At 41.2% G+C, this 23,751-nt stretch overlaps 1 protein-coding gene across 3 annotated transcripts in view; it reads left to right on the plus strand.

Annotated features, from left to right (window-relative positions):
• Positions 1–23,751, plus strand: part of GRIN2A (glutamate ionotropic receptor NMDA type subunit 2A) — a 196,754-nt gene that overhangs the window by 97,519 nt on the left and 75,484 nt on the right. For all 3 annotated transcript variants that reach the window (XM_026096401.2, XM_026096399.2, XM_026096400.2), the window contains one exon: positions 10,523–11,115. In XM_026096401.2, the coding sequence (XP_025952186.2) occupies positions 10,523–11,115 (593 nt within the window). The remainder of the gene's footprint in view (positions 1–10,522; positions 11,116–23,751) is intronic.

Below are 23,751 nucleotides of genomic sequence, written 5' to 3' on the forward strand. Positions count from 1 at the left end.
AAAAGCAGCATACATGCTTTGGATAAGTTATGATGCATTTGTAACTTGCCTTCCAAAGGCAGGAGAGTCAAGTTCTCACCTCGTCTCATTTAGCACCCAAGCTACTTGGGGAATCAAAATGGTTATCTCTTTTTGAAAGCACTGATTCTCACATGTCTTACCCTCATCTTCCTCTGTTACTTGCATATCTCCTACAAATCTCTGTTGCCATGGAAAGCTGATCTGAGTACTCCCTGAACTCCATTTATCCTTTCTCTTAAAAGATTTCTTTCCCATGGGAGCAGCCTGTCTGGTGGTCCTCCCTCGCTGGCCTCGTGCTGCTGGCCTCCTCTCTTCAGTGCAACGCCGCTGGAGTAGACAAGGTGCACAGAGGTGGCCAGTCCGAGAGCCCTGGCTCATAAAGGAGATCAAACAGTTACAAGCAGACAATAAAAAGTTAAACCGTCTTTATATTTTTTTTATTTGCTTAATATTTTATATTCACCATTTGGTGAAAGGGGGTGGTGGGGGAGGTTGTTTGTTGCCTTCAGTTTTACTTGTTAGGTGGAGATGTATGGAAATGTCTTAATTAATGGTTTGCTGGCATCTCATCCCAACACAAGTGAGAAGTATTTTAGCATTCAATTTAGACCAAATGTTTTCAGATAAGGAGATGATGTCTAAGGCATTTCTACTGATATTTAATGATGCATATCTTTTTATATAGTGTATGGCATTTGTGCACACATTTACAGTACACACTGTAAGTAATTGGACTGTTGGGCCTGATTCAACTGCCATTGAAACCAGGGGTAAATTGTTACTTATTCTGGATATAAGACTGGGTTCTTGGCTGTAGTGGTTTTAAATGTGAATGTAGGTCAGTAAAGTTCTGATCCTGTTTACCCAACTAACAAAGTTTGGATGGTGTTGGTTTTAAACCTCCAGCGGTAGCGAGTGTATGAAAAACCTTTCTGTAAATGTGTCTGATTTGTGAGCAGGGAGCAAGCAGTGCGTTGTATAGGATTTTCCTGCACAGGTTTTATACTAGACGAGATGTAAAATTCAAACAGAGAATTGTACTTGTTCTCAAGCACTCTAAACTACGTGTTCAGAACCACTCTTTCCATAGGCTGGTGGTATCAGATACATATCTAAATTATCCTATCTGATATCACCTTGTAGTTCACTGAAATGAGTACTGCCTTTGATAGCAAATAGCTAGAATGAATAGTTGTTCCCAGGGGATGAGTTACTGCAAAGCATTGATTGTTGAAGATTTGCATAATCTATTCAAACAACTTAGATTTATTGATTCCACAGCAATAGTCATATAAATGCATGAAATTTTGCTTAGCTATTACCATTAAATGGAAAATATTACCAAATCTACCTATTTTAATTTAGCAGATACCTAAAATGATGTCAAGTGAATTGGACTCTATCCTAGTGAGTTCTGTGCATGGCACACAATATTTTCTACGCATATGTTTAAGGTTATGGATGGGTTAGAGCAAGAGAGATTTGGGTGAATGATTTTGGAAAAAAATTGAATCATGCTGGTGCTGTGAAAAGCTCTTAATCAGACAAAATGTGGCCATTACACTTTTTAAAGACTTATTACATAACCCTTTCAGGCATTAAATTCTGTAAGGCTAAACACTTGGAATGAATTTGTATGTGTTGAAAATTAAAAAAAAAAAAAAGATTAGATTGCTTCAGTTTTCATTGAAAAAGGAAGATAAAATACTGCTTTTTCATTTGTTTCATTTTCTGGAGTTCCTTAGAGATTTAGATTCTTTCCTGGTGTCAGAGATGTATCTGTCTACACTGCAACGTAGCTGTTAGTGTTTCCTTTTGAAACCAGGCAGTTAAACTCCATATACAACAGTGCTTCCAGCAAGCGCGCCTGTTAACAGTGGGGTTGCTTTAAAGATGTATAATTAGAACTAACAAGCTACTCCAAAATATAACACAAGTAACTGTAAATTAATTGCTTTGATTTTATATCCATTGCAGCTCCCCAAATTGCCCAGGAATCAGTAGGAGCTCACCTCTGATGGCCTCATGGGAGGAGACATGGTTCAAACTAAATGAACAAATTCATTTCATAGATAATTCTTTATAGCTCTCAAGGAGGGTGTGAAAATCCACGTAGCCCAGCGAGTTGTTTTGGTAGTAAAATATGCAGTTTCTCAATACAGATAAGAAACAGTGTAAACAAATGGCAAATAAAGCCCTAGTGTGAATCTGAGAGAGCAGAGTGCTGGGGCTGCCTAGGCTATGTCCCAAGATTTTTATTTCTTTTCTGAGGCCTAGGTGACTCAGTTGGCTGAAATCTCTCATTCATCCTATGTCATTAGGGCGTTTTCTTTCTAGAGGAGGTAAATTATGCGTTCCAGGGAGCTGAGAGTGCTAGGAGAGGAGAGTTATCCGGAATGTGCACTTCTTGTGCGTTGCAGTGCGGGAATACCCTTTCCGCAGATGCCTGCATCCATCCCTGCCGGATTTCCTGCATCTTGGCCTTCTGCCAGGCTAATGCACCGGCTCACTGAGGTCCTCTCTGAGGGCTTTTTATTTCTATTCCCAAGTGAAAAGTTTTCTGTGGTTCTGCCAAAATTAGTTTTTTGTGTTTCTGGAAAAAAGTTTTGGCTTTTATTACTTTTTCAACAAAAGAAAGTAGAAGCAGTGTAATTCTGACCTACTGTATTGTCAGTCTTAAGTCATCAATTGAGCCTGAAAAGTAAAGGAATTTGGGAGTCAAGTTTTCTGCTACTGAGTTTGTCACATGCCAGTGTTCTCTGGAGTTACGCTTTGCTTCTTTTCCCCACAACCATGAAAACTAGAAAGCTGCTTAAAAAACAAAACAAAACAAAACAAAAAACCCCACCACACTATACTTATGATTTTTATTTTTTATAATAACCTGACTCCAGAGGGGACCATGCATTCCCCTTCCTGCCCTCTGAAAAGTAAATTGGATTGTGGTAAAATCATGATAGGTGACAACACTGCAGAACTTTCTGGTTTTGGTTTGGGGTTTCTGTCTGCCTCATTTTATAGCATCTTTTTGTGTGAATTATTTTTCTTATCCAGGCGGGTAACCTCTACAGGACAGATCACCGTCAGTTTGTTCTGAACTTTCCCATGTTTCTGTGCTGAGAGCAGGAACAGGGCCCGTTTTCTTCTAATTCACGCACCACGACTTTGTTGTGATGTACCAAGTGTGCATTGCTGGCAGATTACTGCTTGCGTGCAGCAGAAAGCCAATTACTTTTACCACTATTGCTGTATTATCTTCATAACAATTGCCTTCTTGGGCTTTGAAAAGTCATTAACTTTCCTGGCTGCTTTCCGATCATTCATAACAACTGGTTGAGGAGCCGTCAGTGAAAGGGCAGGGCCTCAAGAGCACGCTAAGTGAAGGCAGGTGTTCCCCGAGGTGTCAGATGTACTGAATGATTAATTTAAAGTCAGTTTCCATGGAAAACTGGCTTTTTCTGGGCTCTTCAGAAGACTATTTACTTGCATCGTTTCTACTGCTAACCTGACTAATTACATAGAAGCTGAAGGATGTTGGTTGTATAAATCATGAGAAACCCAGACACCTAAATACAAATATCGTGAAACATTTATCTGCAGTCATGACAAAGAGCATGAGAGCAATAATATTAAGCTATCATCTATGCAATAAAAATTATCCTTCTTGCTAACTAGTTAATGCAGTAGGTCACCTGCATTAGAGTGACTCTTGTAGGAATCCCCCCCTCTCTGCAGGGTAGTGCTAACAATTTACACTGATGTTCAGCACCATGTCAAGATCCTGTGCGAGTTAGGGTGACTTGATTTATGTGAACATACAAAGCAAATATCATTTGCCTGAAAATCCTCTTTAGTTTCCCCTCTCTTCCCTGCAGGCATCAGCGCTCTGCTGCTTGTTACGTGCTGGGATTCACTCTCACCGCCAAGGGCGTGCAACAGCCTTTACTCACCCGCGCTGTTACGGTGCAGCCGGCTCCACGTGGCCTTTCCGTAGGCCCACGTGAGCCCGTTCTGCTCTCCTTCAGTGAGGCAGTCCCGGTGCTTAGTACCTGGAGAGGAGACGAGCCAAGGGAGCGCGCGGGGTGTTCCCCGCAAAGGCGGTCGGTTGGTCTGTAACAGCGGAAGCTGAAGATCATCTAGAAAGGAGGCGTGTTGTGAAGGAACCTCTCACTGAATGGCCACAGACAAGTCCCTGCGGGGTTTGCACGAATCTTTGCGTCTTATTTACCAGGTTCAGTCATAGGCTTGTTGACGTCATTTCAGTTTTTCAAAGCATTTTTCACTTCCATGTCCTGGTTGCCCAGGAGCTCAGACTGAGACTCCACAGTTTGCAGGGTGTGACCGCCGGGCGACTGCTCGGTGTGCGCAAGCCGGGTGGTGTGCTCCAGCTCCGGGAAGGGCTTCCCCATCACTGTGCAAAACTGGTTTCCTTGCATAATTAAATTGTGTTGTTTCAACGCGATGACATGTTGTGTTACTTTGATTCATTAGACATGACATTATGTTATTTGAAGAATGTAAAGGATCAAAAAACAGTTTTGATAAGGGTAAAATTAATGACAAACTTCAACTGTCATAGCAGGCCCAGATACGTCAAAAGGTAGTATAAAATGAAATATATATATAAAAAATCTGTTAACTAGCAAAATTCCTAGGGCAAAACCATGATCTGAAAATACAGAAACCGCTACGAAAACAATCCCTACAGGCTCCCTTTAGAAATGGGAGAGAATATGCTTGATTAAGCTGCTGCTAACCTTTCAAAATCCCGCTTCTCTCCATCTCTGTTGCTTGAAATAAAAGGGGAAATGTCAGATGTTGGAAAGTGGTAATATACTGCCTTCTGCGATACTTCCCTTTTCTAACCTGAGTTTGCCTCAGACTTTGCATATTTTAATTTTTTTTAAAAAAAAGTCAACTCTCCCTTCATCCTCTCTGCGGACCTTTGTGCATTGTCTGGGCCCCACATTTGCACCAGTTAAAGGACAAAGTAGGGAATTTTCCATCTTTTTTTCTATGTCAGATGGCCTTGATCCTTCTCAGTAACAAAGGATGGAGCATGAAGAGTCTTTAAGGTACATGCAGATTTGGTGAACGTGACAAAATCTGCACCGTCCCCAAGGACGGGGAGGACCACTTGCTGCATTCGGGGGCTGGCCACGCTGCTCTGCCGCGGCAGCCTGGCATCGCGGGGACGAGTCAGGGCCCGGGTCCCCCCGGGTAGCGCCGGGCGCCCGTTGGGGCGGCAGTGGACAGGCGGGCGATCCCTGCGGGCCGGGTCCTGCGTGTTCTGTACCACGGGTAAGGCGGGAGAGGGGACAGGTTCTAGGGGAGCACGTTTCTTCTGCTATTTGGCAGTTAGATTAGTAAATTATTCCTGCGCTTGCATGTTGCTTTGCTTTGCCTGAAAGTACATCACTTTGTATAATTTCCCCCCAAATTGCTCCCATGGTGCTGACGGAGGAGTGCTCTCCCTGGGCGCCTCTGCGAGATGTTTGCGTTGGGAATAGCATGTTCTATAATGTAAATGAATAGAGGCGGTAATTTAATAACTTAAGAGTTTAGAAATGTGCAGGGCGTCTTGGGAGGAAAGGTTTTCCTTTCAGCTCCACTTCAGTATTTGCATTTACTGAAAGTTTTCCATGGATCTATGTATTGCCACAACGGAGGAATGATACACCTGAAACCTAGATGTTAACAACAGCTAAACATGACTTACTACACTTTTACCTGAGGATCATTGCTGTTCACATTTCAAGTAATTTAAGAAAACTGGTAACGAGCAACTTGGTACTGTAAGATACGTTATTTACTTATATTTGATATTGGTACAAATAATTTCCTTCTGTATTTTTTATGTGATGCTAAATTATTCAGCTTAAATTTATGACTAATCTCTGGATTTCAGTTTTTCACTCTTCATAAACATGCCAAATAACTACTGCAATTCACTAAACAGGAAACAGTTTGCATTGTAAATACAGACCTACCATTGCATGCTTTAGAACTGTTACAAAAATGTAATATTTAAGCTACAGTGGCATAAAATAGAAGAAAAATCACTTTTTTTGCAGGATCGCTGTGTAAGATAGAGTAAGAAATAATTAAGATAACTTTAAAGTTCTACTGATGGTATCATCATCATAACCTTCCTAACCAGTTAAAATGATTCTTTAGGTTGCTTTTTAAACCACATTTCATATCATTTCTTGCTTTCTGCAATAATGTGGTCTTACCTTCTAAACAAATATGCTTGAAAGGTCCACCAAATGGAAGACCGATTTCAGCTTATGTTGATCCCTATCTTTGCATTTTTATTAAAAAAAAAAAAAAGAAAAGTGTACTGTTTTTACATCACAATTTTTTTTTCCATAACTAACTGTTGTGTTTTTTTCCCCTAGTAGGCAAAAACTACTGTCAGGGCTTACCTCGGGTGGTGCTGCAGCTGTGAACATGCCCACTGATCTAATAGGAAAGCTGGAGATAGGAGACTAACGTGTCATGAAAATAGCTGAGGATGAGGTTTAAAGATAAATATTTCTATAATTTGTTGGAATTGGGGAAGTGAAATGTCACTTCCCCAGAGATAGCCACCGATTTATAGACTCAGTACACTAATTAAAAAGCATTAATCCATGAAATGGCAACACTAGAGAGAACTGTTTTGTACGTGAGCATGGGAATGCTGAAGTCCTGTTCTCCTACAATGGCAGAAGTTTATATATACAGTATACAAAATTCTACAAATATACAAAAGTCAAGAATAAGTTTAAACAAGAAGCAAATGAAGGATTATTTATTTATGGCATGAAACATCCTGAGAGATATTTTGCTATAAACTGTAGGTTCAGGTGCAAGACAGAAGGAAACAAAAAGTTTTAATTTGTTCTTTCCTCTTTCTTTTCATTGCTTTTTTTTTGTTTAGATGGCTGTGTTAGAATCCATCTAAGAAACTGCAACAGAAAAATCAAATCAGTTTGAATATGAATAGAAAATTACTTTATCTTTTTCACAGCTTCTCCTAACTAAGTTTTTTTCTCAGATGAACGTAATGTGTTGGGATTTTCATGCTTTGAGACTTACCTGTTGAATAGAATTTTCATCGTATAAAAGTTTTTGCGTTGGATAAGTGACATAGCTTCCTTAAGCCCTCAGACAGTAATATCAAAAGGTGGGGGCCATCAGAAAAGAACAAGAACACATTCTTGATGTACATTTACACTGCCTCCTGTATTATATCTATATTCCTAATTCAGCAATGACTTGGGTAGATAAGATAACATCTAAATGAAAATAACTAAATAAATCTTTTTAAAAATACTTCAGTTTGCTTTTGAATGTAGAAAAGTAGAACTTAAATTTTGTATATGTAATAAAATACTAAGCCTGAATAAAGCAAAAGGGTAGTAGTGCCCTTTGGGAAGAGTAAGAAGCTTTAAACCCCCCCCCAAATTAAGAGTTTTTTAGATGTTTAGGGAGACAATTGTTGGATTCTTTAAAGTTTTACTTATTTATTTGTTGTTTCTTCACTAAGATTACTTTTGTTGGCTAAACTAAGTGGATACTATGTCCTTGAGTATTTTCCTGATAGACATTTAAGTATCTGCTAAAATTCCCGAAGCTACAATTTGCTTGTAATCTTCTATCTGTTTCAAAATCATTGTGAACACACACAATCAGATCGTGAGCTGTTGTAACAGCATCACATGAAGTCAGTGGAGCTGTATGGACTTTATTCAGATGAGGATCAGACTTGTGGTAATTGTCTCTGAACTTTTCCTGAACCCCAAATCGTGTTTCCACTGTTTAATTGCTATTTTTCATCATTCTGATCGCATGCTGATATTAATTGCCTAGTTTTGGCTGAAGTTCCTGTTCCACCATTATGAAAGGATGCATGCAATATGGGTGTGAACTTTACAAAAACATTTAATCAAAACTCAATTTTTAAGATACTTCTCTAGCAATAAGCTTACAAAAAGACAGGCTTTATTTTTAATATTTTACTCATCTTGCCAGAATCCTTTAATTGTGACATAGTCCAATGTACGTGAGACCTTTGCTCAGTGCCAAGGAAAGACGTATGACAGGGACTGCTGTAGGTCAAAAATCAGGGCTATAAATAAATCTTGTGTCTGTACTTACTGATTAGAAAGGTTGCGCTTGGTACTGCCCGCATGAGATGTGTTTTGCCTTGAAAGGCTCTGCCTTTTCAGCTGCCTTGTTGATGAAGTTCCCTGTGATGCCCGCGGGATTGGTATATCCAAAGACTATGATGTCTTTTACTTTTTTTTTTTTTTTAAGAATTGTTCTACTGCATTAGTAGTCATAAACCATACATATAAGTGGGCTAGAGTGAAAGGATATGATGGAAATAATTTATTTACTTTATTCTAAAGGATTTTACTTATTTTACTGTTTTTAGCAGAATCTGTGTATGTATTATCACAGGTAAAAACCAGGATAAGATAGGAGCTGGAGAGGAAAACTGAAGCGATTAGATTTGGCTTTGCTTGATAGTATTTCTCTATGGTCAGTTGGGAAGCTATAGCAAAGTTGGATTCGTTGTATTGTCTCTTGATATCTAATTTACTTTGTAATGGTAAGTTCGTAAATAAACCATTAAATGCTGACTCTGAGCAGATTTTCTGTGTGCGGGTTTCTTTAGCTGGAAGTGTCCCCAAAGGAAAATTGCTGTTTGTTTGTTTAAGTGTACAATGCAGGAAATCGCTCCTAGAAACATTTGGCAATAAAATCCTGCTATTTCAATTCTCTTCCCAAGTATGTTTTATAATATCCGTAACTCACCTCTCTGGATTTAACCCAAATACACTGGAAACCTGGCACTGACGTTCGGAGTGCTTTCTTTCATGTGACAAATATGCCAAAGCGGATGATTTCATTAGCACCAGGGCTGTGCACTTTGTTACCTTAGATGTCAGTCTTCGTGGTTTGACACCAGTCATAAGACTGGTATCGCTGTTAAGCTGTAGAAAATCCTGGTGTCAGGTTCTTAAGGCTCTGAAAGTAGTAACACTCCTCATCTTCTTTATGAAGAATATACAGACGCTCAGAGTTTTCTGTGAATAGATTTCAGTAAATAAAATAGAGAACTTGGAGAGCTGAGTTACCATCCTCAGTAATAATTGTATGTTTGACACCACCCTGCCATGAAACCTAAGTCAATTAATCTGTTTCTGTTCCCCTCAACTGTAAAATAGGATAGTAGCTCATAACCACATTTGTAAGACTCTTTATATTGAAAGCGCCGTGTGTGTTAGTAATAAAGTACTTAGGAAAATATTCGTCATTCGTGTAAAGAATATGTAAGAAATCTTGCATGATCAATATCTTATTTTTTAAATCATAAGCTTTTCTGTCAGCAGGAATTTATGCATTCTGTGCGTGGTGTACATAAGTCCTCTTGTCACTACTCGTCAGGAGTAAGTAGTGAAGTAAAATGAAAATAAAGATTTATATAGCTGAGCGTATGTACTTTGATACTTGAATAATGGTGATGCAAAAAAAGCCAGAATATAGCATTCAAAAATAAATTTAGCTCTTACTTCAACATGGCAAAAAAACCTTATAGAGACCTTTGGTTTGTGCCAACAAACTATATTAATATGTTGCCTATTTTTGATAGTTGCTAAAATAATAGCAACTTCATTTATGCTATATAAAATGTTATGAATGCGGTAAAAGCCTAAGACTAATATTAGAAATAAGTCTGTGTCCCTCGGGAAGGCACTGTAGCTATCAGTTAAGGAATTTAAGGCCATTGTTTGAATTTACTTCCCTTTAACTCTCTTAATGAGGACACAAGCAGCTTGCTAGTGGTCCCTGGAGTATCGTTCCCTTAATTCTACATCGGGCACCAATGGACTGTGATCTGAACGTTAGTGATCATGAATAGTAGTGAACTCAACGTATAGGTACAGTAAATCTAGTCTTCCAGAGTTTGACAGCTCCCACCAGTCAGATGAGCATGTGGAAGCTAAATATCTCTCAGAAATAAGGTCTGGAAATACAGCGCTTCTTATTTATTTATTTATTTATATGCACATGTGCATTACAGCTTATTTTCACTGTGACTTTAAAAATTGCTACGAATTTACTGGTTCACGCTAAAGTTTTGATGAATCTAAAACTACATGCTGGAGATGAGTTGCTTAATAGTGAGCAGCTCTCTCTAGGGAGCTTGTGCTTCATCAGTAAGTACTGATTTGACTTATTGTTGTCTTATTCAAGAGACCAAACAGTCAAAATTTCCTACGTAAATATATGTGTCATTTTTTTAGCAAGTATTTTAATTATCTGCAATACTTACTGACAGTCAGTGTTGTTAATTTATGATATGAATAAAATGAGGCTAAGAAAGTTCTTTGAATGCAATGAAAGTTTGGTAACCATAGTGGAGCTCCGAGAGCAGAAGAACTAGAGAGTATCTTCTTCAAACTAGTCCAAAAATAGTAATCATTCACTGTCTTTGATATTCCAGGATGTGATGTCCACGTTCTTCCAGTTTGGGGCTTCCATCCAGCAGGAAGCCATCGTCATGCTGAAGATCATGCAGGATTATGACTGGCACGTGTTTTCTCTGGTGACCACCACCTTCCCTGGCTATCGAGACTTCATCAATTTCATTAAGACCACAGTGGAAAATAGTTTTGTGGGCTGGGACATGCAGAACATCATCGTACTCGATACTGCCTTTGGAGATGCCAAGACCCAAATTCAGCTGAAGAAAATTCATTCATCCGTCATCCTGCTGTACTGTTCCAAGGATGAGGCTGTCTACATACTGGATGAGGCTCGTTCTCTGGGCCTTACTGGCTATGATTTCTTTTGGATAGTTCCCAGCCTGGTTAGTGGTAACACAGAAATTATCCCCAAGGAATTTCCTTCAGGACTCATTTCAGCGTCTTACGATGAATGGGACTACAGTTTAGAAGCTCGGGTGCGGGATGGCCTTGGGATCATTGCCACGGCTGCATCAGCCATGTTGGAAAAATACTCCTTCATTCCTGAAGCAAAGACTAGCTGCTACGGACAACTAGAGAAAAATGACCGGCCGTCTCACACATTGCACAAGTAAGGCTTATATTGCTGTTTTGTTTTGTTTTTTTCTCCCCCACATAACCTTGGTAGTTTTTCATTTTAGTGCCTCTATTTTTCCGTGAAGGAGGATAATGCTTTTTTGTTAATCCCATCGTGCCCCTTTTAAGCAATGATTTTCAGATGCTCCAAAGGAATGTGTGATAAGGCTTGTTGCATTTTTTTAACGTGCACACGGAAAGGTGTGTATGTTCTGTGGAGAGCAAATACTGCTCGGTCTGATGGAGAAGATGGCAGAAATTAGTCAGTCCTAGAGGGTATGACACTGAGTCGATAAAATCATGCCACTGTTTACCTGAGCTATGGAGGCCTTGCCTGTGTCTCTGCAAGTCCCACTTGCATCCGGAGGAACCTGGTAATATTTTAGAAGAAAAGAGATGTGCAATGTTTTTTAAAAGGTCTCCCTGGAGATTATAGAAGTATGAGATTAGTTAGGCAGCTTTTATCACCTAATAACTGAAATCTGTCACTCTTGCTTGCGAGGACTTCACTTTTGTCACCTCTACTAGAATAACTGTAAAAACTAATCTGCATTAATCCAAGTTGATATGGATGCTTTCTCAAAACACTTCATGTGGGAACAACCAAGGTTTAAATCAGGATTCTTTGCTCTTCTTCTTCTTTGTTTTTTTTGGCTTTTAAAATTATGCCTTTGATGTGGTACTCCTCAGTACTTGTATTTAAAACATTGTATAATACATGCTGTGCAGTAATACATTTCTTTATCTGGTTTGTGAGAGGGAGTAAAGGGAATCTTGCATGTTTGTTGTACAGCTCTTTACAATATCTTGTATGGGAGATACTAAGCAGTATTTATGCAATCTGTTTGAACTGAATATTGCAGATGAAGCTTTTCCTATAGCAAAGCAGGATAGAACTGGCACAAGAGGAAGCTCAGTGCTGATTTCATATAGGGGTACGTGCATACTTAGGTTAGAAGTTGACTGCAATATGATGTCCTAAAAGAGTAATTTTTTTCCATGAAAATGGCATCTTTATGCATAGCAGTCTTCATATGCTCTCTTCAATGCCAACCACTGCTAAGTGAATGGATTTTAGTATTCCATACATGTATTGCATAAACAGTGTGACTAAACTTTTGGGAGACTTGCAGAGTCCTCCTGAGAGTGGCCTTGCCTTTAGTATGATGTTTGCACTCTATTTTTTGTTTGGTTGGTTGTTTTTGTTTCCCCTTTCCTACCTCTAAGCCTTTGCTTCCCGAGCTGTAGCAAACCACCAGCAGAGCCGCAGAAAACGCGTGCCTCTCCCCTCGCTGGCCCCTGCCCCGGGCAGCGCCGGGCTGCAGCTCTGGGGCCTCCGCTCCCCCGTAGCTCCGGGCGAGGTGGTTGCGGGCTCATTTGTCTCAGGGCAGAGCACTTGAGAGGCAGTGCCGGGGTCTGCTATGGGTACGTGATCCTTAAATAGTTCTTTTTTTCTCAATGCAAGTGATGAAAATGACAGATAAACAGAAGTAAATGCAAAGAGCATCCCATTAACTAAAACGCTGTGCCTCGAGAGTGGCATCTGTACAAACAGAGAAGTCTAGTGGCAACGTTTGAACTCCAGTTTCTGGGAATGTTGAATTGTGTTCTGTTGTCAGATAGAAATGTTTGCCTTACGAGTACTGCGGCTCGGTTGGATGGCCCACAGGCGCTCAAAGCCCTTCTGCAAGAGGCCCCTACCCCGTGCTGTTGGTAACGCACTGCTGTGCGGCCGAACCGGAGTTCAGTAGTCAGCAGTAGTTATCATCCTTTTTCTCATTACGGAGGCATGGCTACAAGAACAGGGCTTGTGAGTGTTAGGGCAGCGAGATTAGACTTCAGCAGGAGATTCGGCAGTGTGCAGCGCATGAGGCATGTGGAAGTTGTTATTAAAAGAAGAAGTTGTAATATAGTGTGTTGTGTTAATAAAATCACTTTGCCATGCACGACCCGCTGAGCTGTGAAGTGGGCATGCTGTTCCTGTGCAGGAGACTCTTTAAGCTTCTCCAACACCACAAGAACAAGAAACGGGCTGTTTTTAATTCAGAAATGTCAGAATTACACGAAAATGAATAAACTTTAAATAGTCCTTCTTATATAACTCCCCCAGACTATTCTTGTCACGTATAATCTGTCAGAAAAGCAAGTATTTACTTAGCAGGGCTAAATGCTTGTAATCTCTGGGAGCTGACCAGTCTCTGCATGCCTAGGTGAATATTCCCTTCCCTCACCACTAAAATACGGGTTTCTTTCTTACATGACAGTCTAAATCTCCACTACAAATCAAAGGCTAAACTGGGATTTTGTACTGAAATGTAATCTTCAGTTTCAGGCCACAGAAACTGTATGAAGAAGCGAACTCGAGCAAAGGATTTTGGAGCACACTTAAAATGAGAAGGGCTAAAATAATTGTAAATAGATGATGGACCTAAGATCTGCTGTAGTGTGCCTTGCTGTCGGGGCTGGGGATCAATGCCAAAGAAGTGAGATTGCATGAAGGGTGCTGCAAAACCAAGCTCAAGAATGGAGCAGAAAAGTAAGAGGATTTTAGGCTCCATCTATTATTTTGACAGTCTAATTCAGCTTTAAAGCCAGAATAGTGTTCTAAGCCTGTCCGTAATAGCTAATTTGCTCATAAATGGAGGGAGGTAACACTTTACATGCTGCTTCCTGCACTTAAATAGTGACTCTGTTTATGAAAAAAAATTATTAGTTTTATGAATTCTCTATTTCTGAAGAAATTCTAGTATGTAAAGAAAGCTATGAAGTAAAAGCTCCTTGTCCCTCTTTCTATATCAAATCCTTCAAATACAGAATTGGCTTTAATATAAGTATTTTTGGAAGCACACAATTTATCCTCCCCCTGCCACTGCAATTCTAAGATGGTTTTATTGGCCTTCTAGACTCAGCAAAAATGCAAGTTTCCTTTAGTTTATTGGAGTGATCTGATCAGTCTTCATTTCTGATACACATGGGAAGACTAGAGTGTTTCCCCAGGGATAAAAGATTAAAAGTAAAATCTAGTATTCATTTTCAACACATTGAAAAAAAAATGTGTGTGTGTGTGTGTGTGTGTGTGTGTATATACACACACACACACACACACACGTAGGTTCAGATCTAGATTTTTGCCTGGCCTGATACGTAGCTGAGGGGAACATCAACAGTCTGCATTTGCTGAGCCCAGTAATTTGCTAGCATCTTCTTTTCCCATCCGGGTACCACCCAGATCCCAAGACAGAAAGAGATCATTGTGCGAAACGCTGGCGCTAAGGCAGCCGAGTAGGTAGATTTAGTAGTTCATTAATGCAACGTCAGTTGGATAAACACACACTGTCTCTCTATCAGAAAAGGAAAACATCTAAGCAAGCAAACAGCAAACCCAAACCCTGCCAGTCCTCATGGAAAATTCTGCTCCTTCGTGGATAAAAATGCTTTGTCTAGTTCAGTATCGTGTTGCGTAGAAGAGTCGTAACCCTGGGAGAACCGTTTCACAAAAACACATCCAAGCAGTCAGCCTCGGGGATCGGGACGACAAAGCTGTTGTCCTGTTGTCCTTCTCCTGAAAAGCGGAGACGCGTCCGTCTGTAGGCGCAGCCGTTTGTTGACTCTGCTGTGGTTACCTGTAGTCCCATTCGGTTTATAACTCCAAGGAAATAGCGTGCAGGACTTGGATGCTCATGTTTTGGTAGTGAAGCTGTAGGCTAGGAAGGTCCCCAAAGCGCCCTCTTGCTCTGGCCGGGCTGTGGTTTCATATTCCTCCCAGCCGTGGGCTCCTTCACTCCTCGCTAGCCCGGGCAGTCGGAGACGGGAAGGCCGAAGCAGGTTTTTCTTGCACAAAGGCGAATCTCTTGGGTCCAGATCCTTTGAGCTCAGGGCCAGGTACGATCGTATTAGCTGCGTTTGAAAGGCGCGAACTGCTGCTGCTGCCGTCTCCCCGTGGCCGTTTCGCGGCCGCGCTGTTGGGCTGCTGCCAGCTCGTGCGGTGGCTGTGAAACCCCCTTTCCTGCCATGGCGAGGACACGCTGCCTGTCAAGGCCTGATACCCATTCATCTAGTTCAATATTTTGATTCCAGTTTTTAGCGATGACAGATAAATTTTTCTCTTTTTCTTTTGAGGAAGATTGAGTATTACATGGACACAATGGTTTGATGAATAATCCAGCGAATCTGTGTAATGTTTCCATGCATACAGGTCAACAGCCAATTTACAGCATATGTGTGCATTTCATTAAGTCCTGTCAAGGCTTAGGGAAAGCAAGTATCGTCTGCTTTACTGTATGATTGAGAATGCATCATTATTTAACTAATTATATATGAAGCAAAATGCTTTTTCACCAGTAACGTGCATGCTGTGCAGGAAAACAAATATTATTTGCATTCACCTAACATTGTGCAGGTTCTCCTGTTGTTATTCCCCATTTTTATGATTCTGCTGTGTTTTTATGGGATTCACTGAGTGTCCATAGGTGTACGTTGCGTGTAGGGTGATGGTCGGAGACTGTAAACCCTAGTTTTAGAAATCACATACGCTGTTTACATGTTATGGCTGTAACCAGCTAATTTGATTATATTTTCAGTTTAGGACTTCATTTTTGGTAACTCTAATGTCAAATAGGTTTGAGTTTTTGAATGCTACTAAATTTCTTTTTCCCTATTCTTTGCTCCTGCATATGCTGCCAGACTGGACTTTTTGGAAATAGCAGTCCAAACACGGATGACTTACCTAAATGGTTAAATGCATGGCTAAAGCTGTAAGCCACCAGCTGAGCACTGAGGATTCACAGATGCGGAGAGCAGCAGATTTCCAGTGAGAGCGGTATATTGAGGTGCGGGTCTTAAATTGAGCGCCAAACTATCAGTCCTACCAAGCTATAAGCAGCTGATTTCAGACACCCTGTATGAGAAGCATTTTCAACATGATCAACGTGAATAAATGAGTAAGATGCTCCAGAAAAATCGTTGTCAGTGGCAGGAACCCACTTACTCCAATTTGTTTGTGTGGGGCTAGCTTCTGGCCAGGTGACACAGTAGAGTATTTTGGTGATTTGCTTGGTAGACAATGATATGCTAAGTGTAACTTACTGCTGATGAGCGTATTTTAAACACTAAAAACTAGATATTTGCACTTCTGTTGATTTATGTGCTGCAATTGGCCTCTTCTGTAGTGTGAGAGCATTTTCTATATAGTTGCATTAATCAGCTAGAATTCAATCAAACTGTTATGTTCCTCTGAAAGTAAAACTAAACTTTGCCAGCTACAAAATAGGAGATATAGAAAAAGCACTCAAGAGACACAATGATGGTTTACTAATAAAGTTGTTCAAGAAATTATAGAAAATATATATCACAATTTTCTCCCAGCTTAGGTCAGCTTAGGAAGTAGAAGGTACAAGGCAGTTACCCCAGGAGGGTCTCTTGGAACACTTTCCCCATTTTGTGACACGGAAAAAAAAGGAAAGCGCAAACATAGCCTCCTTTCTGGAAGTTGAGCACGGCAGGGCTTTCAGGGCTGGAAGCTGGCCTTGAAATTCAAAATATAAAAGTGAATGGTCTTGGAGATGGGGTTGCTGCAGATACCTGCCCCTTGCAGAAGACCAGTCAGGCCTTGTACAGAAGACAGTTTCAACTGTTTCTCAGGTGGTGAATCAAAATTTAAAAATATTGGATCTTTTTGTGAAATGTGTTGTTAATAATAATAATAATAATGTCAGCTTACTAAACCTTCTGCTGGTTTCAGTTATGCTAGTCTGTGGCAACCTCTCAGGTTCTAATTTTGGCCACTCCTTCCCACATACATATATATATTTTTTAGCATGGTTCCTCGAGGGTTTTGCTGCTGATCTGGCAGAATTGGGGCAAAATGACTTTTCCAGACCTGGTGCAGCTAGTGCTTTAAGGGGCAGCTGGCCGGAGGTAGAAGTGGTTGGCATGTCATACCTGTGTCGCAGCCACGGGGCATGGTGTCCCCCAAACTTGGTTCGTGCGTGCTGGCTCGAGGCCCGGCCACGCGCAGCTCCAGCAGCAGGGTCACGGCTGAGCTGCGGGCAGGGGAGTGGTGGCCGGGGAAAGGGGAGGAGGAGGAGGAGGAGGAGGGGACACGAAGAGGAAGAGGAGGCTCTTTGCATCACTGGGAATGATTTGAAGTAAAAAAAAAAAAAAAAAAAAAACCCTGCAAAGTCTAAAATATAAAATTGTGCTTATACAAAGCTCCACTGTTTGAAGTGTGCATCGCTACCCTGTTTAGTACTAATCTATTTCAAGATAACCCCAAAAGAATTATTAAAGCATCAGGTTACAGGATTTTTTGTCTTAAATGTACTTACCACACACGATATCCTCTACATTCAGAGTTTCTTGAGTTAATCTTAATGATGTATACAGGAGGTCTGTTTCTTAAGGATAATTTTTTTTCCCGGTATTATGGATACATATCTTCCCGATTTCCATGGCAGGACTGTCTGAGGAAGCTCAGCACCTCCTGGCCTCAGCAAGGGAAAGGAAACAAGCTCGTGCCTGGATTCACGCCTGGTGAATTTGGGGTACGACACTGGGTAAATGCCAAGCCCAGACAGGCTGCCTAGATTATTGGAATGGTTGGTTCATGCTGTTTGGGGAAAGTGGAAAGAGCGCGTGTGCGATGTGTGCTCGTAGGGACCCGTTGTGTTTCTGAAGCCGTGGTGTCCTCGTCGCGTACGGCCTCTCCGTCATCAGCGCCTCCGCCACGTCTCTGCCCTGGGGCGCTGCCCCGCGGAGCAGCGAGGCCCTGGCAGGGCCGGGGAGGCGCCAGCCCGGCGGCCGCCCGGTGCCCGGCTTTGCCTCCGGCAGTCACCGCCGGCCCCGAGCGCAACGCGTTACGTGGCAGCCCTGGGCGCCCGCCCCGGGACGCCTGTCCCCACCGCCCGCGTCGCCGGCTGCTGTTTGCGGCGAGAGGAGGTTGGTGGAGGAGGGGCTTAAGACTCGGCAGTGGAGAAGCCAAAGCATCTTTCTTGGCAGGAAAAGGAGATACCGTTACTAATCTGGGAGTGGGTTACACTATTTGACCCTAGCACAGACATTTTCCCATTCATATGCCAGTTTGGATGGACTGAAAGAAAACAAGGAAACATGGAATAGATAAAAATGGAGAAAACATCAAAGCAAACCTAGGAAAAAGGGAGGGAAAGAAGAGGTATTTAAAATTACTTACTTTGTTGTGAAAGCATTTTTCATCATATGAATTATCTTTATGTGAAAGAGTTATATTAACTAAATTGTGTGCATTTATTTTTTAAGGGATCAAAGAATTTAAGAGTTCTAATTCCTTGTATTGCTCCTGTGTATGCGCAAGTGCAGGCGTGCACACACTTGCAGACACGTGTGCGCACACACACACACTTGCTGGCTTGTGAAATCCAGGTCTTTTGCAGATGTCCTAATTACGGTGGCACAACAGCAATACAAACGTATGTTTACACATTTGTAAAAGTATTTTCTCACGTACAACATCTTTTTAATGCTGCGATCCTTGCAGCTTTTTAGAACGGTGTTTTGGGTTTATTTGATGCCTAAGTAGACCTGTCTGGCCTCAGCGGGTGCAGAACGCCGCTGCTTCAGGGCTCGGGCTGGTTTCGTCCTGTGTCTGCAGCAGCACCTCCTCGTCGCTGTGGAATACTTTTGAGGGGCGATTCCAGAACCTATTCCATAATTTTGACTTATTTTCAGTCCCATATATATCTTGAAAATGTGCATTCTCTTTGCCTCCCGGCCAGGTTTGGCAGCTTGAATTTCCCTTTGAAAAGCCAGTTGATTGAGCAGCTGGTTCATGTGCTGTTGCCTGGGGAGAAAGTTACCGCGAAAAGAAGAAACGAAAGGATAAGTCTCTTGGTTCACTACTGTTAATGGACGACCAGCAGTAAGATCAGCTTGCTCTAAGGGGGAGAGAAATTGTGAAAGTGTAGTAGTGCCTCAGGGTCTTCTGGGACCCGGGTGGGCGGTTGGGCATGATCATGTCCATGGCGAGGACGGGAGTGTGGGGAGGCTGTTCCCTGTCGCGGCATCCCAGAAATACAGCGTGCAGGACAGTGCTGCTGTGTCGTGACTTCCCTGAGCACTGTCACTAGCGACATTGAGACATAATTTGTTTTTTATAGTGTCGGCCTCCTGTGCAATATGTTGTGCTTCCCTTCTGTCACTGCTTGTTTGTCGTTGCAGTGCTCAGGTCCCCCACAGAAGTTCGGGAAGCTGGGGGTAGGATTGCTCTTCGTTTTGAAGCAAAGTGATCTTTGTAACTTAGAGTTGGTATTTCCTTTAAAAAAAAAAAAAAAAAAAAACTTGCCACAGAATCTACTAAATCTTCTTTCTTTCACTCTCAAATCCTTGCGTCTGTTGTGCATCCTGCATATACATATACGTATGTAAGGGAAACACTTGTGCATCTTGCATACAGAAATATACATTAAACATCAAAAGAAATCCTATAGCTTGGAAACGTGTTTTCTGTTGTATAACTTAGAAGCAGAAAGTCACAATGATTCTACTTCAGGAGTGGTCAGAGTGTTTCTGATGTTTTAACTGTTTTTACCCAGTGTAGCGAGTCCTTATGAAACCCTTTGGGGCAAGGAGGGCCCACATCTTCTGTAAGGAGAGGAGCCAGAAAGGTGCTTGTGTTCCCCATCGTGCCCTACCAAATGGTCTTCTAAAAGCTGAGGTCCTACTCTGACCCTTTGGCAAAGTATTTCCCTGATTTGTTAGTGGAAAATGGTTTCGAAGTTGTAGGATAACATTTAAAGGATCAGAAAACCCACCTCGTTTAAATGTGTTCTCTCTCCGCATAGTCAGAATTTTGGCTCAGATAAATATTGCACAATGTTGGCATTAATCTGAAACTTTATCTGAACTACCTCTGTGTCTATAAAAATTAAGTTGTGAATCTTGAGAGCGATTTGTGACCTTGGTGGTTCAAAGGCATGCTGTAAATACAGCCAGGACAGTTCTGCCATGGCATTTCAGTGCCTCTCTTGCTCGGGCTTCTGGGTTGCTCGGGCAACCAAAGAAGAATCGTACAAACATTTAAAAATGGTTTTGAAATATAGTATAGGCTTGGGTCATAGTATGATAAAAACCTGTTTTGACTTCAATTTTGAGAATAGCTTAACTTCTGCCAAAATTCCTGGTTTTCATACAGGTGCCATGCTTATTCAACACAGCAGAGGTTCAGCAAAAAGGCCCTGGGGCATGTTGCTCGCAAACTCCAGCTTACAAAAGTCAGCTAAGCCTTCAGTGCCATGCTATCGCAAGGCCTCCTGCTATCATGCCTGTGCAAAGGTTGCAGCATTAATGAGGTATGAAAGCAGATTAACTGCTAATCCAAGGTGTATGCTACATTCCTCCCTTAAAATAAGGAACTCAAGCACTTCATTAGCTTAAGAACAGGTATTTGCAATTCCAAAGCTACCTCAGAAGTATATTTTGACCAATTCAGAAACCAAAGATACCTTGAAGAGAATTAGTCTTGGGCAAATTTGAAACTCTCCAAGAATAACGTATAATATAAATGCCTTTTCCTCACTCTTCTTAACCAGGAATAGACTATGTGCAAAAGCACACAAGTTCTTCATCGAGGCAAGGATTTTAGGATCTTTGCCGGTAAAAACAGGACAGGACTTCAGTCCTTCTTGGAGGAAAAATGGCAACTCAGAAGTGAATGTAGGTTTTAGGCATTGGTTGCTGTGTTCCTGGTCTTAAGAACGCAGGCTGTTGATGAATTTGATACAGAAGAGTGTATTTGGAAGAACAAGAATCTCTTTGATGTTCTTTTTTTATTGCTGCAATTGAGAAACTGGGGTAGCTCAGAATGCGTCATTCACTGGTACCTTTGTATATGACTCAGACAATACACTTTTAAGAGAATTTTGGCAGATAAGGGTGTTTTTTTTTTTTAACTTATAAGATGTATTTCACTACTTAATGCCTGGTAAATTCACACAGTTTAAAAATATACACTGAATTCAGTTTTTCGTTTTAGATTTGCGGTTCATCCTTCTTGTTGGAATGCAGTGAGCATTGCTGCAACTGCAGCACAGCGTCTTGTGATGGTCCCTGAATAGCTTCTGGACTAGAGCATTTGCATATCAATTCCCAGATATGATGAGTGGTATTTGAAATCTGGGGTAACGATCCTACCAAATTAAATAAAAGAAAGGATCAACGCAAGCATAATCACTGATGGCTATGTAATTAAAAATCTGGCTGGACGCAAAAGCCTTATGTAATGTAGTGTGCATATTTGTGGTTCAGCTGTTAAGAAGAGACGAAGTTCTCAGCTTTGAGTTTTATAGATTGAAATGTTTTGGATCTGGCCTCATAAGACACTGTGTGTGTTGTGTGGGGGTTATTTTGGTGTATTAATCTGAAGGTCTGTAAGAGACAGTAGGTCCATGAGGGAGAGGCCACCTGAGAGAGACTGAGAAGTAAGAATACAAGTAGTGCATGTTTTAGCAGTATGTCAGTGTTTTACCCTTTAATGGCTTTTTAGAGATTTTATTCCAAAGATCTCAGTGTGTTTCATTTTCAGCAGTGAGTGAACTATACGCTGGTTTCTTATATGTATACACAATCAAATTCTATTTAGTGGTTTATCACGTGCTCTCAGGGTGACAAACAAGCTTTTTATTCCTAAGCAAGCTCTTTTGGTCCTTGGTGAGAAATGTAATATATGGGAAATTAGTTCAATTGAAAAGGAAAACTGTGCCAAAGGGAAAATTTTCACACCAAAAGTCTGTCACAAAATATGAGTTATTATTATGGCTAAATTTACAAATTGCTGTCAGACTGGTACTGAATGGTGTTAATATGATTGTTTAGGGCAGTGCACATTTAATTATTAACTGTCTTGATACAATGCCATTATTTCTTCTGGGTCTATATACTTTTATTTAAAGTGCTTCTACTACTGGGATTTTCAGGCAGCTGTGTCTGTATGGAGCCTTCTCCTCTGAACAGGGAACTGAAGAATTTTGTGTCAGACTCAGCAGGAGACCAGACCGCTACATAGAATAGCATGTGAAACAGGATCAGTGTCTTGGCATTAACGTTCCAGAGCAAGTTATGGAGAATACTTTTAAGAACTTCTTTAATACCCTCTGAAAAGCATTTGTTTTAAGGATGGGATGGAAAGGCAAAAGGATTCGGTTCAAGGAGAACATGTAGGTGAAAGCTTGGACTAGATTTCATTTGATGGAATATGCTAAGTGTTCAATGGAATTCACTTGGATGGTCAATATAGCTATCGTGGAGAGCATGTTGTCTTTTCAAAGTGCTTTGGGATCTCCAAGATGGGACTGCAGTCACCTCTCGTCTGCAAAATAGTGCTGTCAGGTTCATATTGACCACCTGGGCAGTTGGGTTTTTTCAACGTGACTGAAGAGCACCAATGCCAGTACCAGCATTTTGCTCTCTTCCCTTCCATGCTTGATTTTCTTGGGTGAGGGAGTTCCAAATATTGTGCAAAATGATAGATTTTTGCAGTATTGCCGTGTGGGGAGGTTGGTCTGCATACTGTAGTAGCTCCGAAACTTGGCAGCAAGTTCCCCATATTTGTGCTTTAAATAAAAGCTGCTATTTCTCATCGCTCTTTCTGACCCTGAAGCAGTGAAAACAATCTGTTCTCACTGTGAAACACTGAAGCTGTATGGAACTGGAACAAATATAAATACAGTTATATGTTATAAATCTGTGAAAGATTATGAGAGAAAATTAACTGGGAGGAAAGTCTAGACCATGAGAAGAGATGGCTGCAATGCTAGCCTTTCTGAGTCAACAAAAGGCCTTTGTTTTGGAAAACAGGCTACTTGGTTCAATGATGAAAGGAAAACAACAGTCAGAAATTAAAAACTAGTATGTATGAAACAGGAAATGGAAAAGTTAGGTAATATTAGAATAGTGTAAAATTAGTATAAACTCAATCAAGCATTTTAAGACCTTCTGGGATGAATCTGTGGCTAGAAAAGCTCCAGGACTCCATGGAGCTGAAGGACGTCTCCACGTGGAGTACAGAGATCCCTCCCTGAAGGCAGGTCAGATCCGATCCACCTTCGTGTCGGAGGGCCGTGCTCCCAACACTTCCAGCCCAGGACTAGCTTTCGTGGAGCTGCCTGCAGTGTTGTTAGCCAGCGTTCGTATGTGTGCCTTGATGGCACGGTCCAGGCCAGAGCGATGACTTGGTAGAAATGGTATAATCACTAATAATCTCAGCATTGCTGCTAAGTATTTTTCTATGCTCAGAACATTCAGGTTAGCATAGCAATACAGGAGGAGAAAGTGTTGTTAGGGAAACAAAGCAAGCGATAAATACGGAGGCACTTAGACTTTTGCATGTGGGTTAATTATTTAAAAAAAAAAAAAAAAAAAAAAGCACCCCACCATCAGTTGTTTATAATTGAAAATGTTGAAGTAAAATATCATTGACTCTGTTGAAGTTTTCCTGTGTGTTTTTGGCTGAAGCTATTAGGGAAATTTATCCAAGCATCGCAAAGGTACTGTTGAAAGTTGCAGTATCAGAGGGGCTGGTGGGATTCTTGGAGGTGCAAGGAGGTGAAACCAGAGCAGATACACTTACCTCTGGGTACTACAGTGGTGAGACAGTAGTATG

Source organism: Dromaius novaehollandiae, chromosome 14, assembly GCF_036370855.1.
Source record: "Dromaius novaehollandiae isolate bDroNov1 chromosome 14, bDroNov1.hap1, whole genome shotgun sequence".
Taxonomy (NCBI): domain Eukaryota; kingdom Metazoa; phylum Chordata; class Aves; order Casuariiformes; family Dromaiidae; genus Dromaius; species Dromaius novaehollandiae.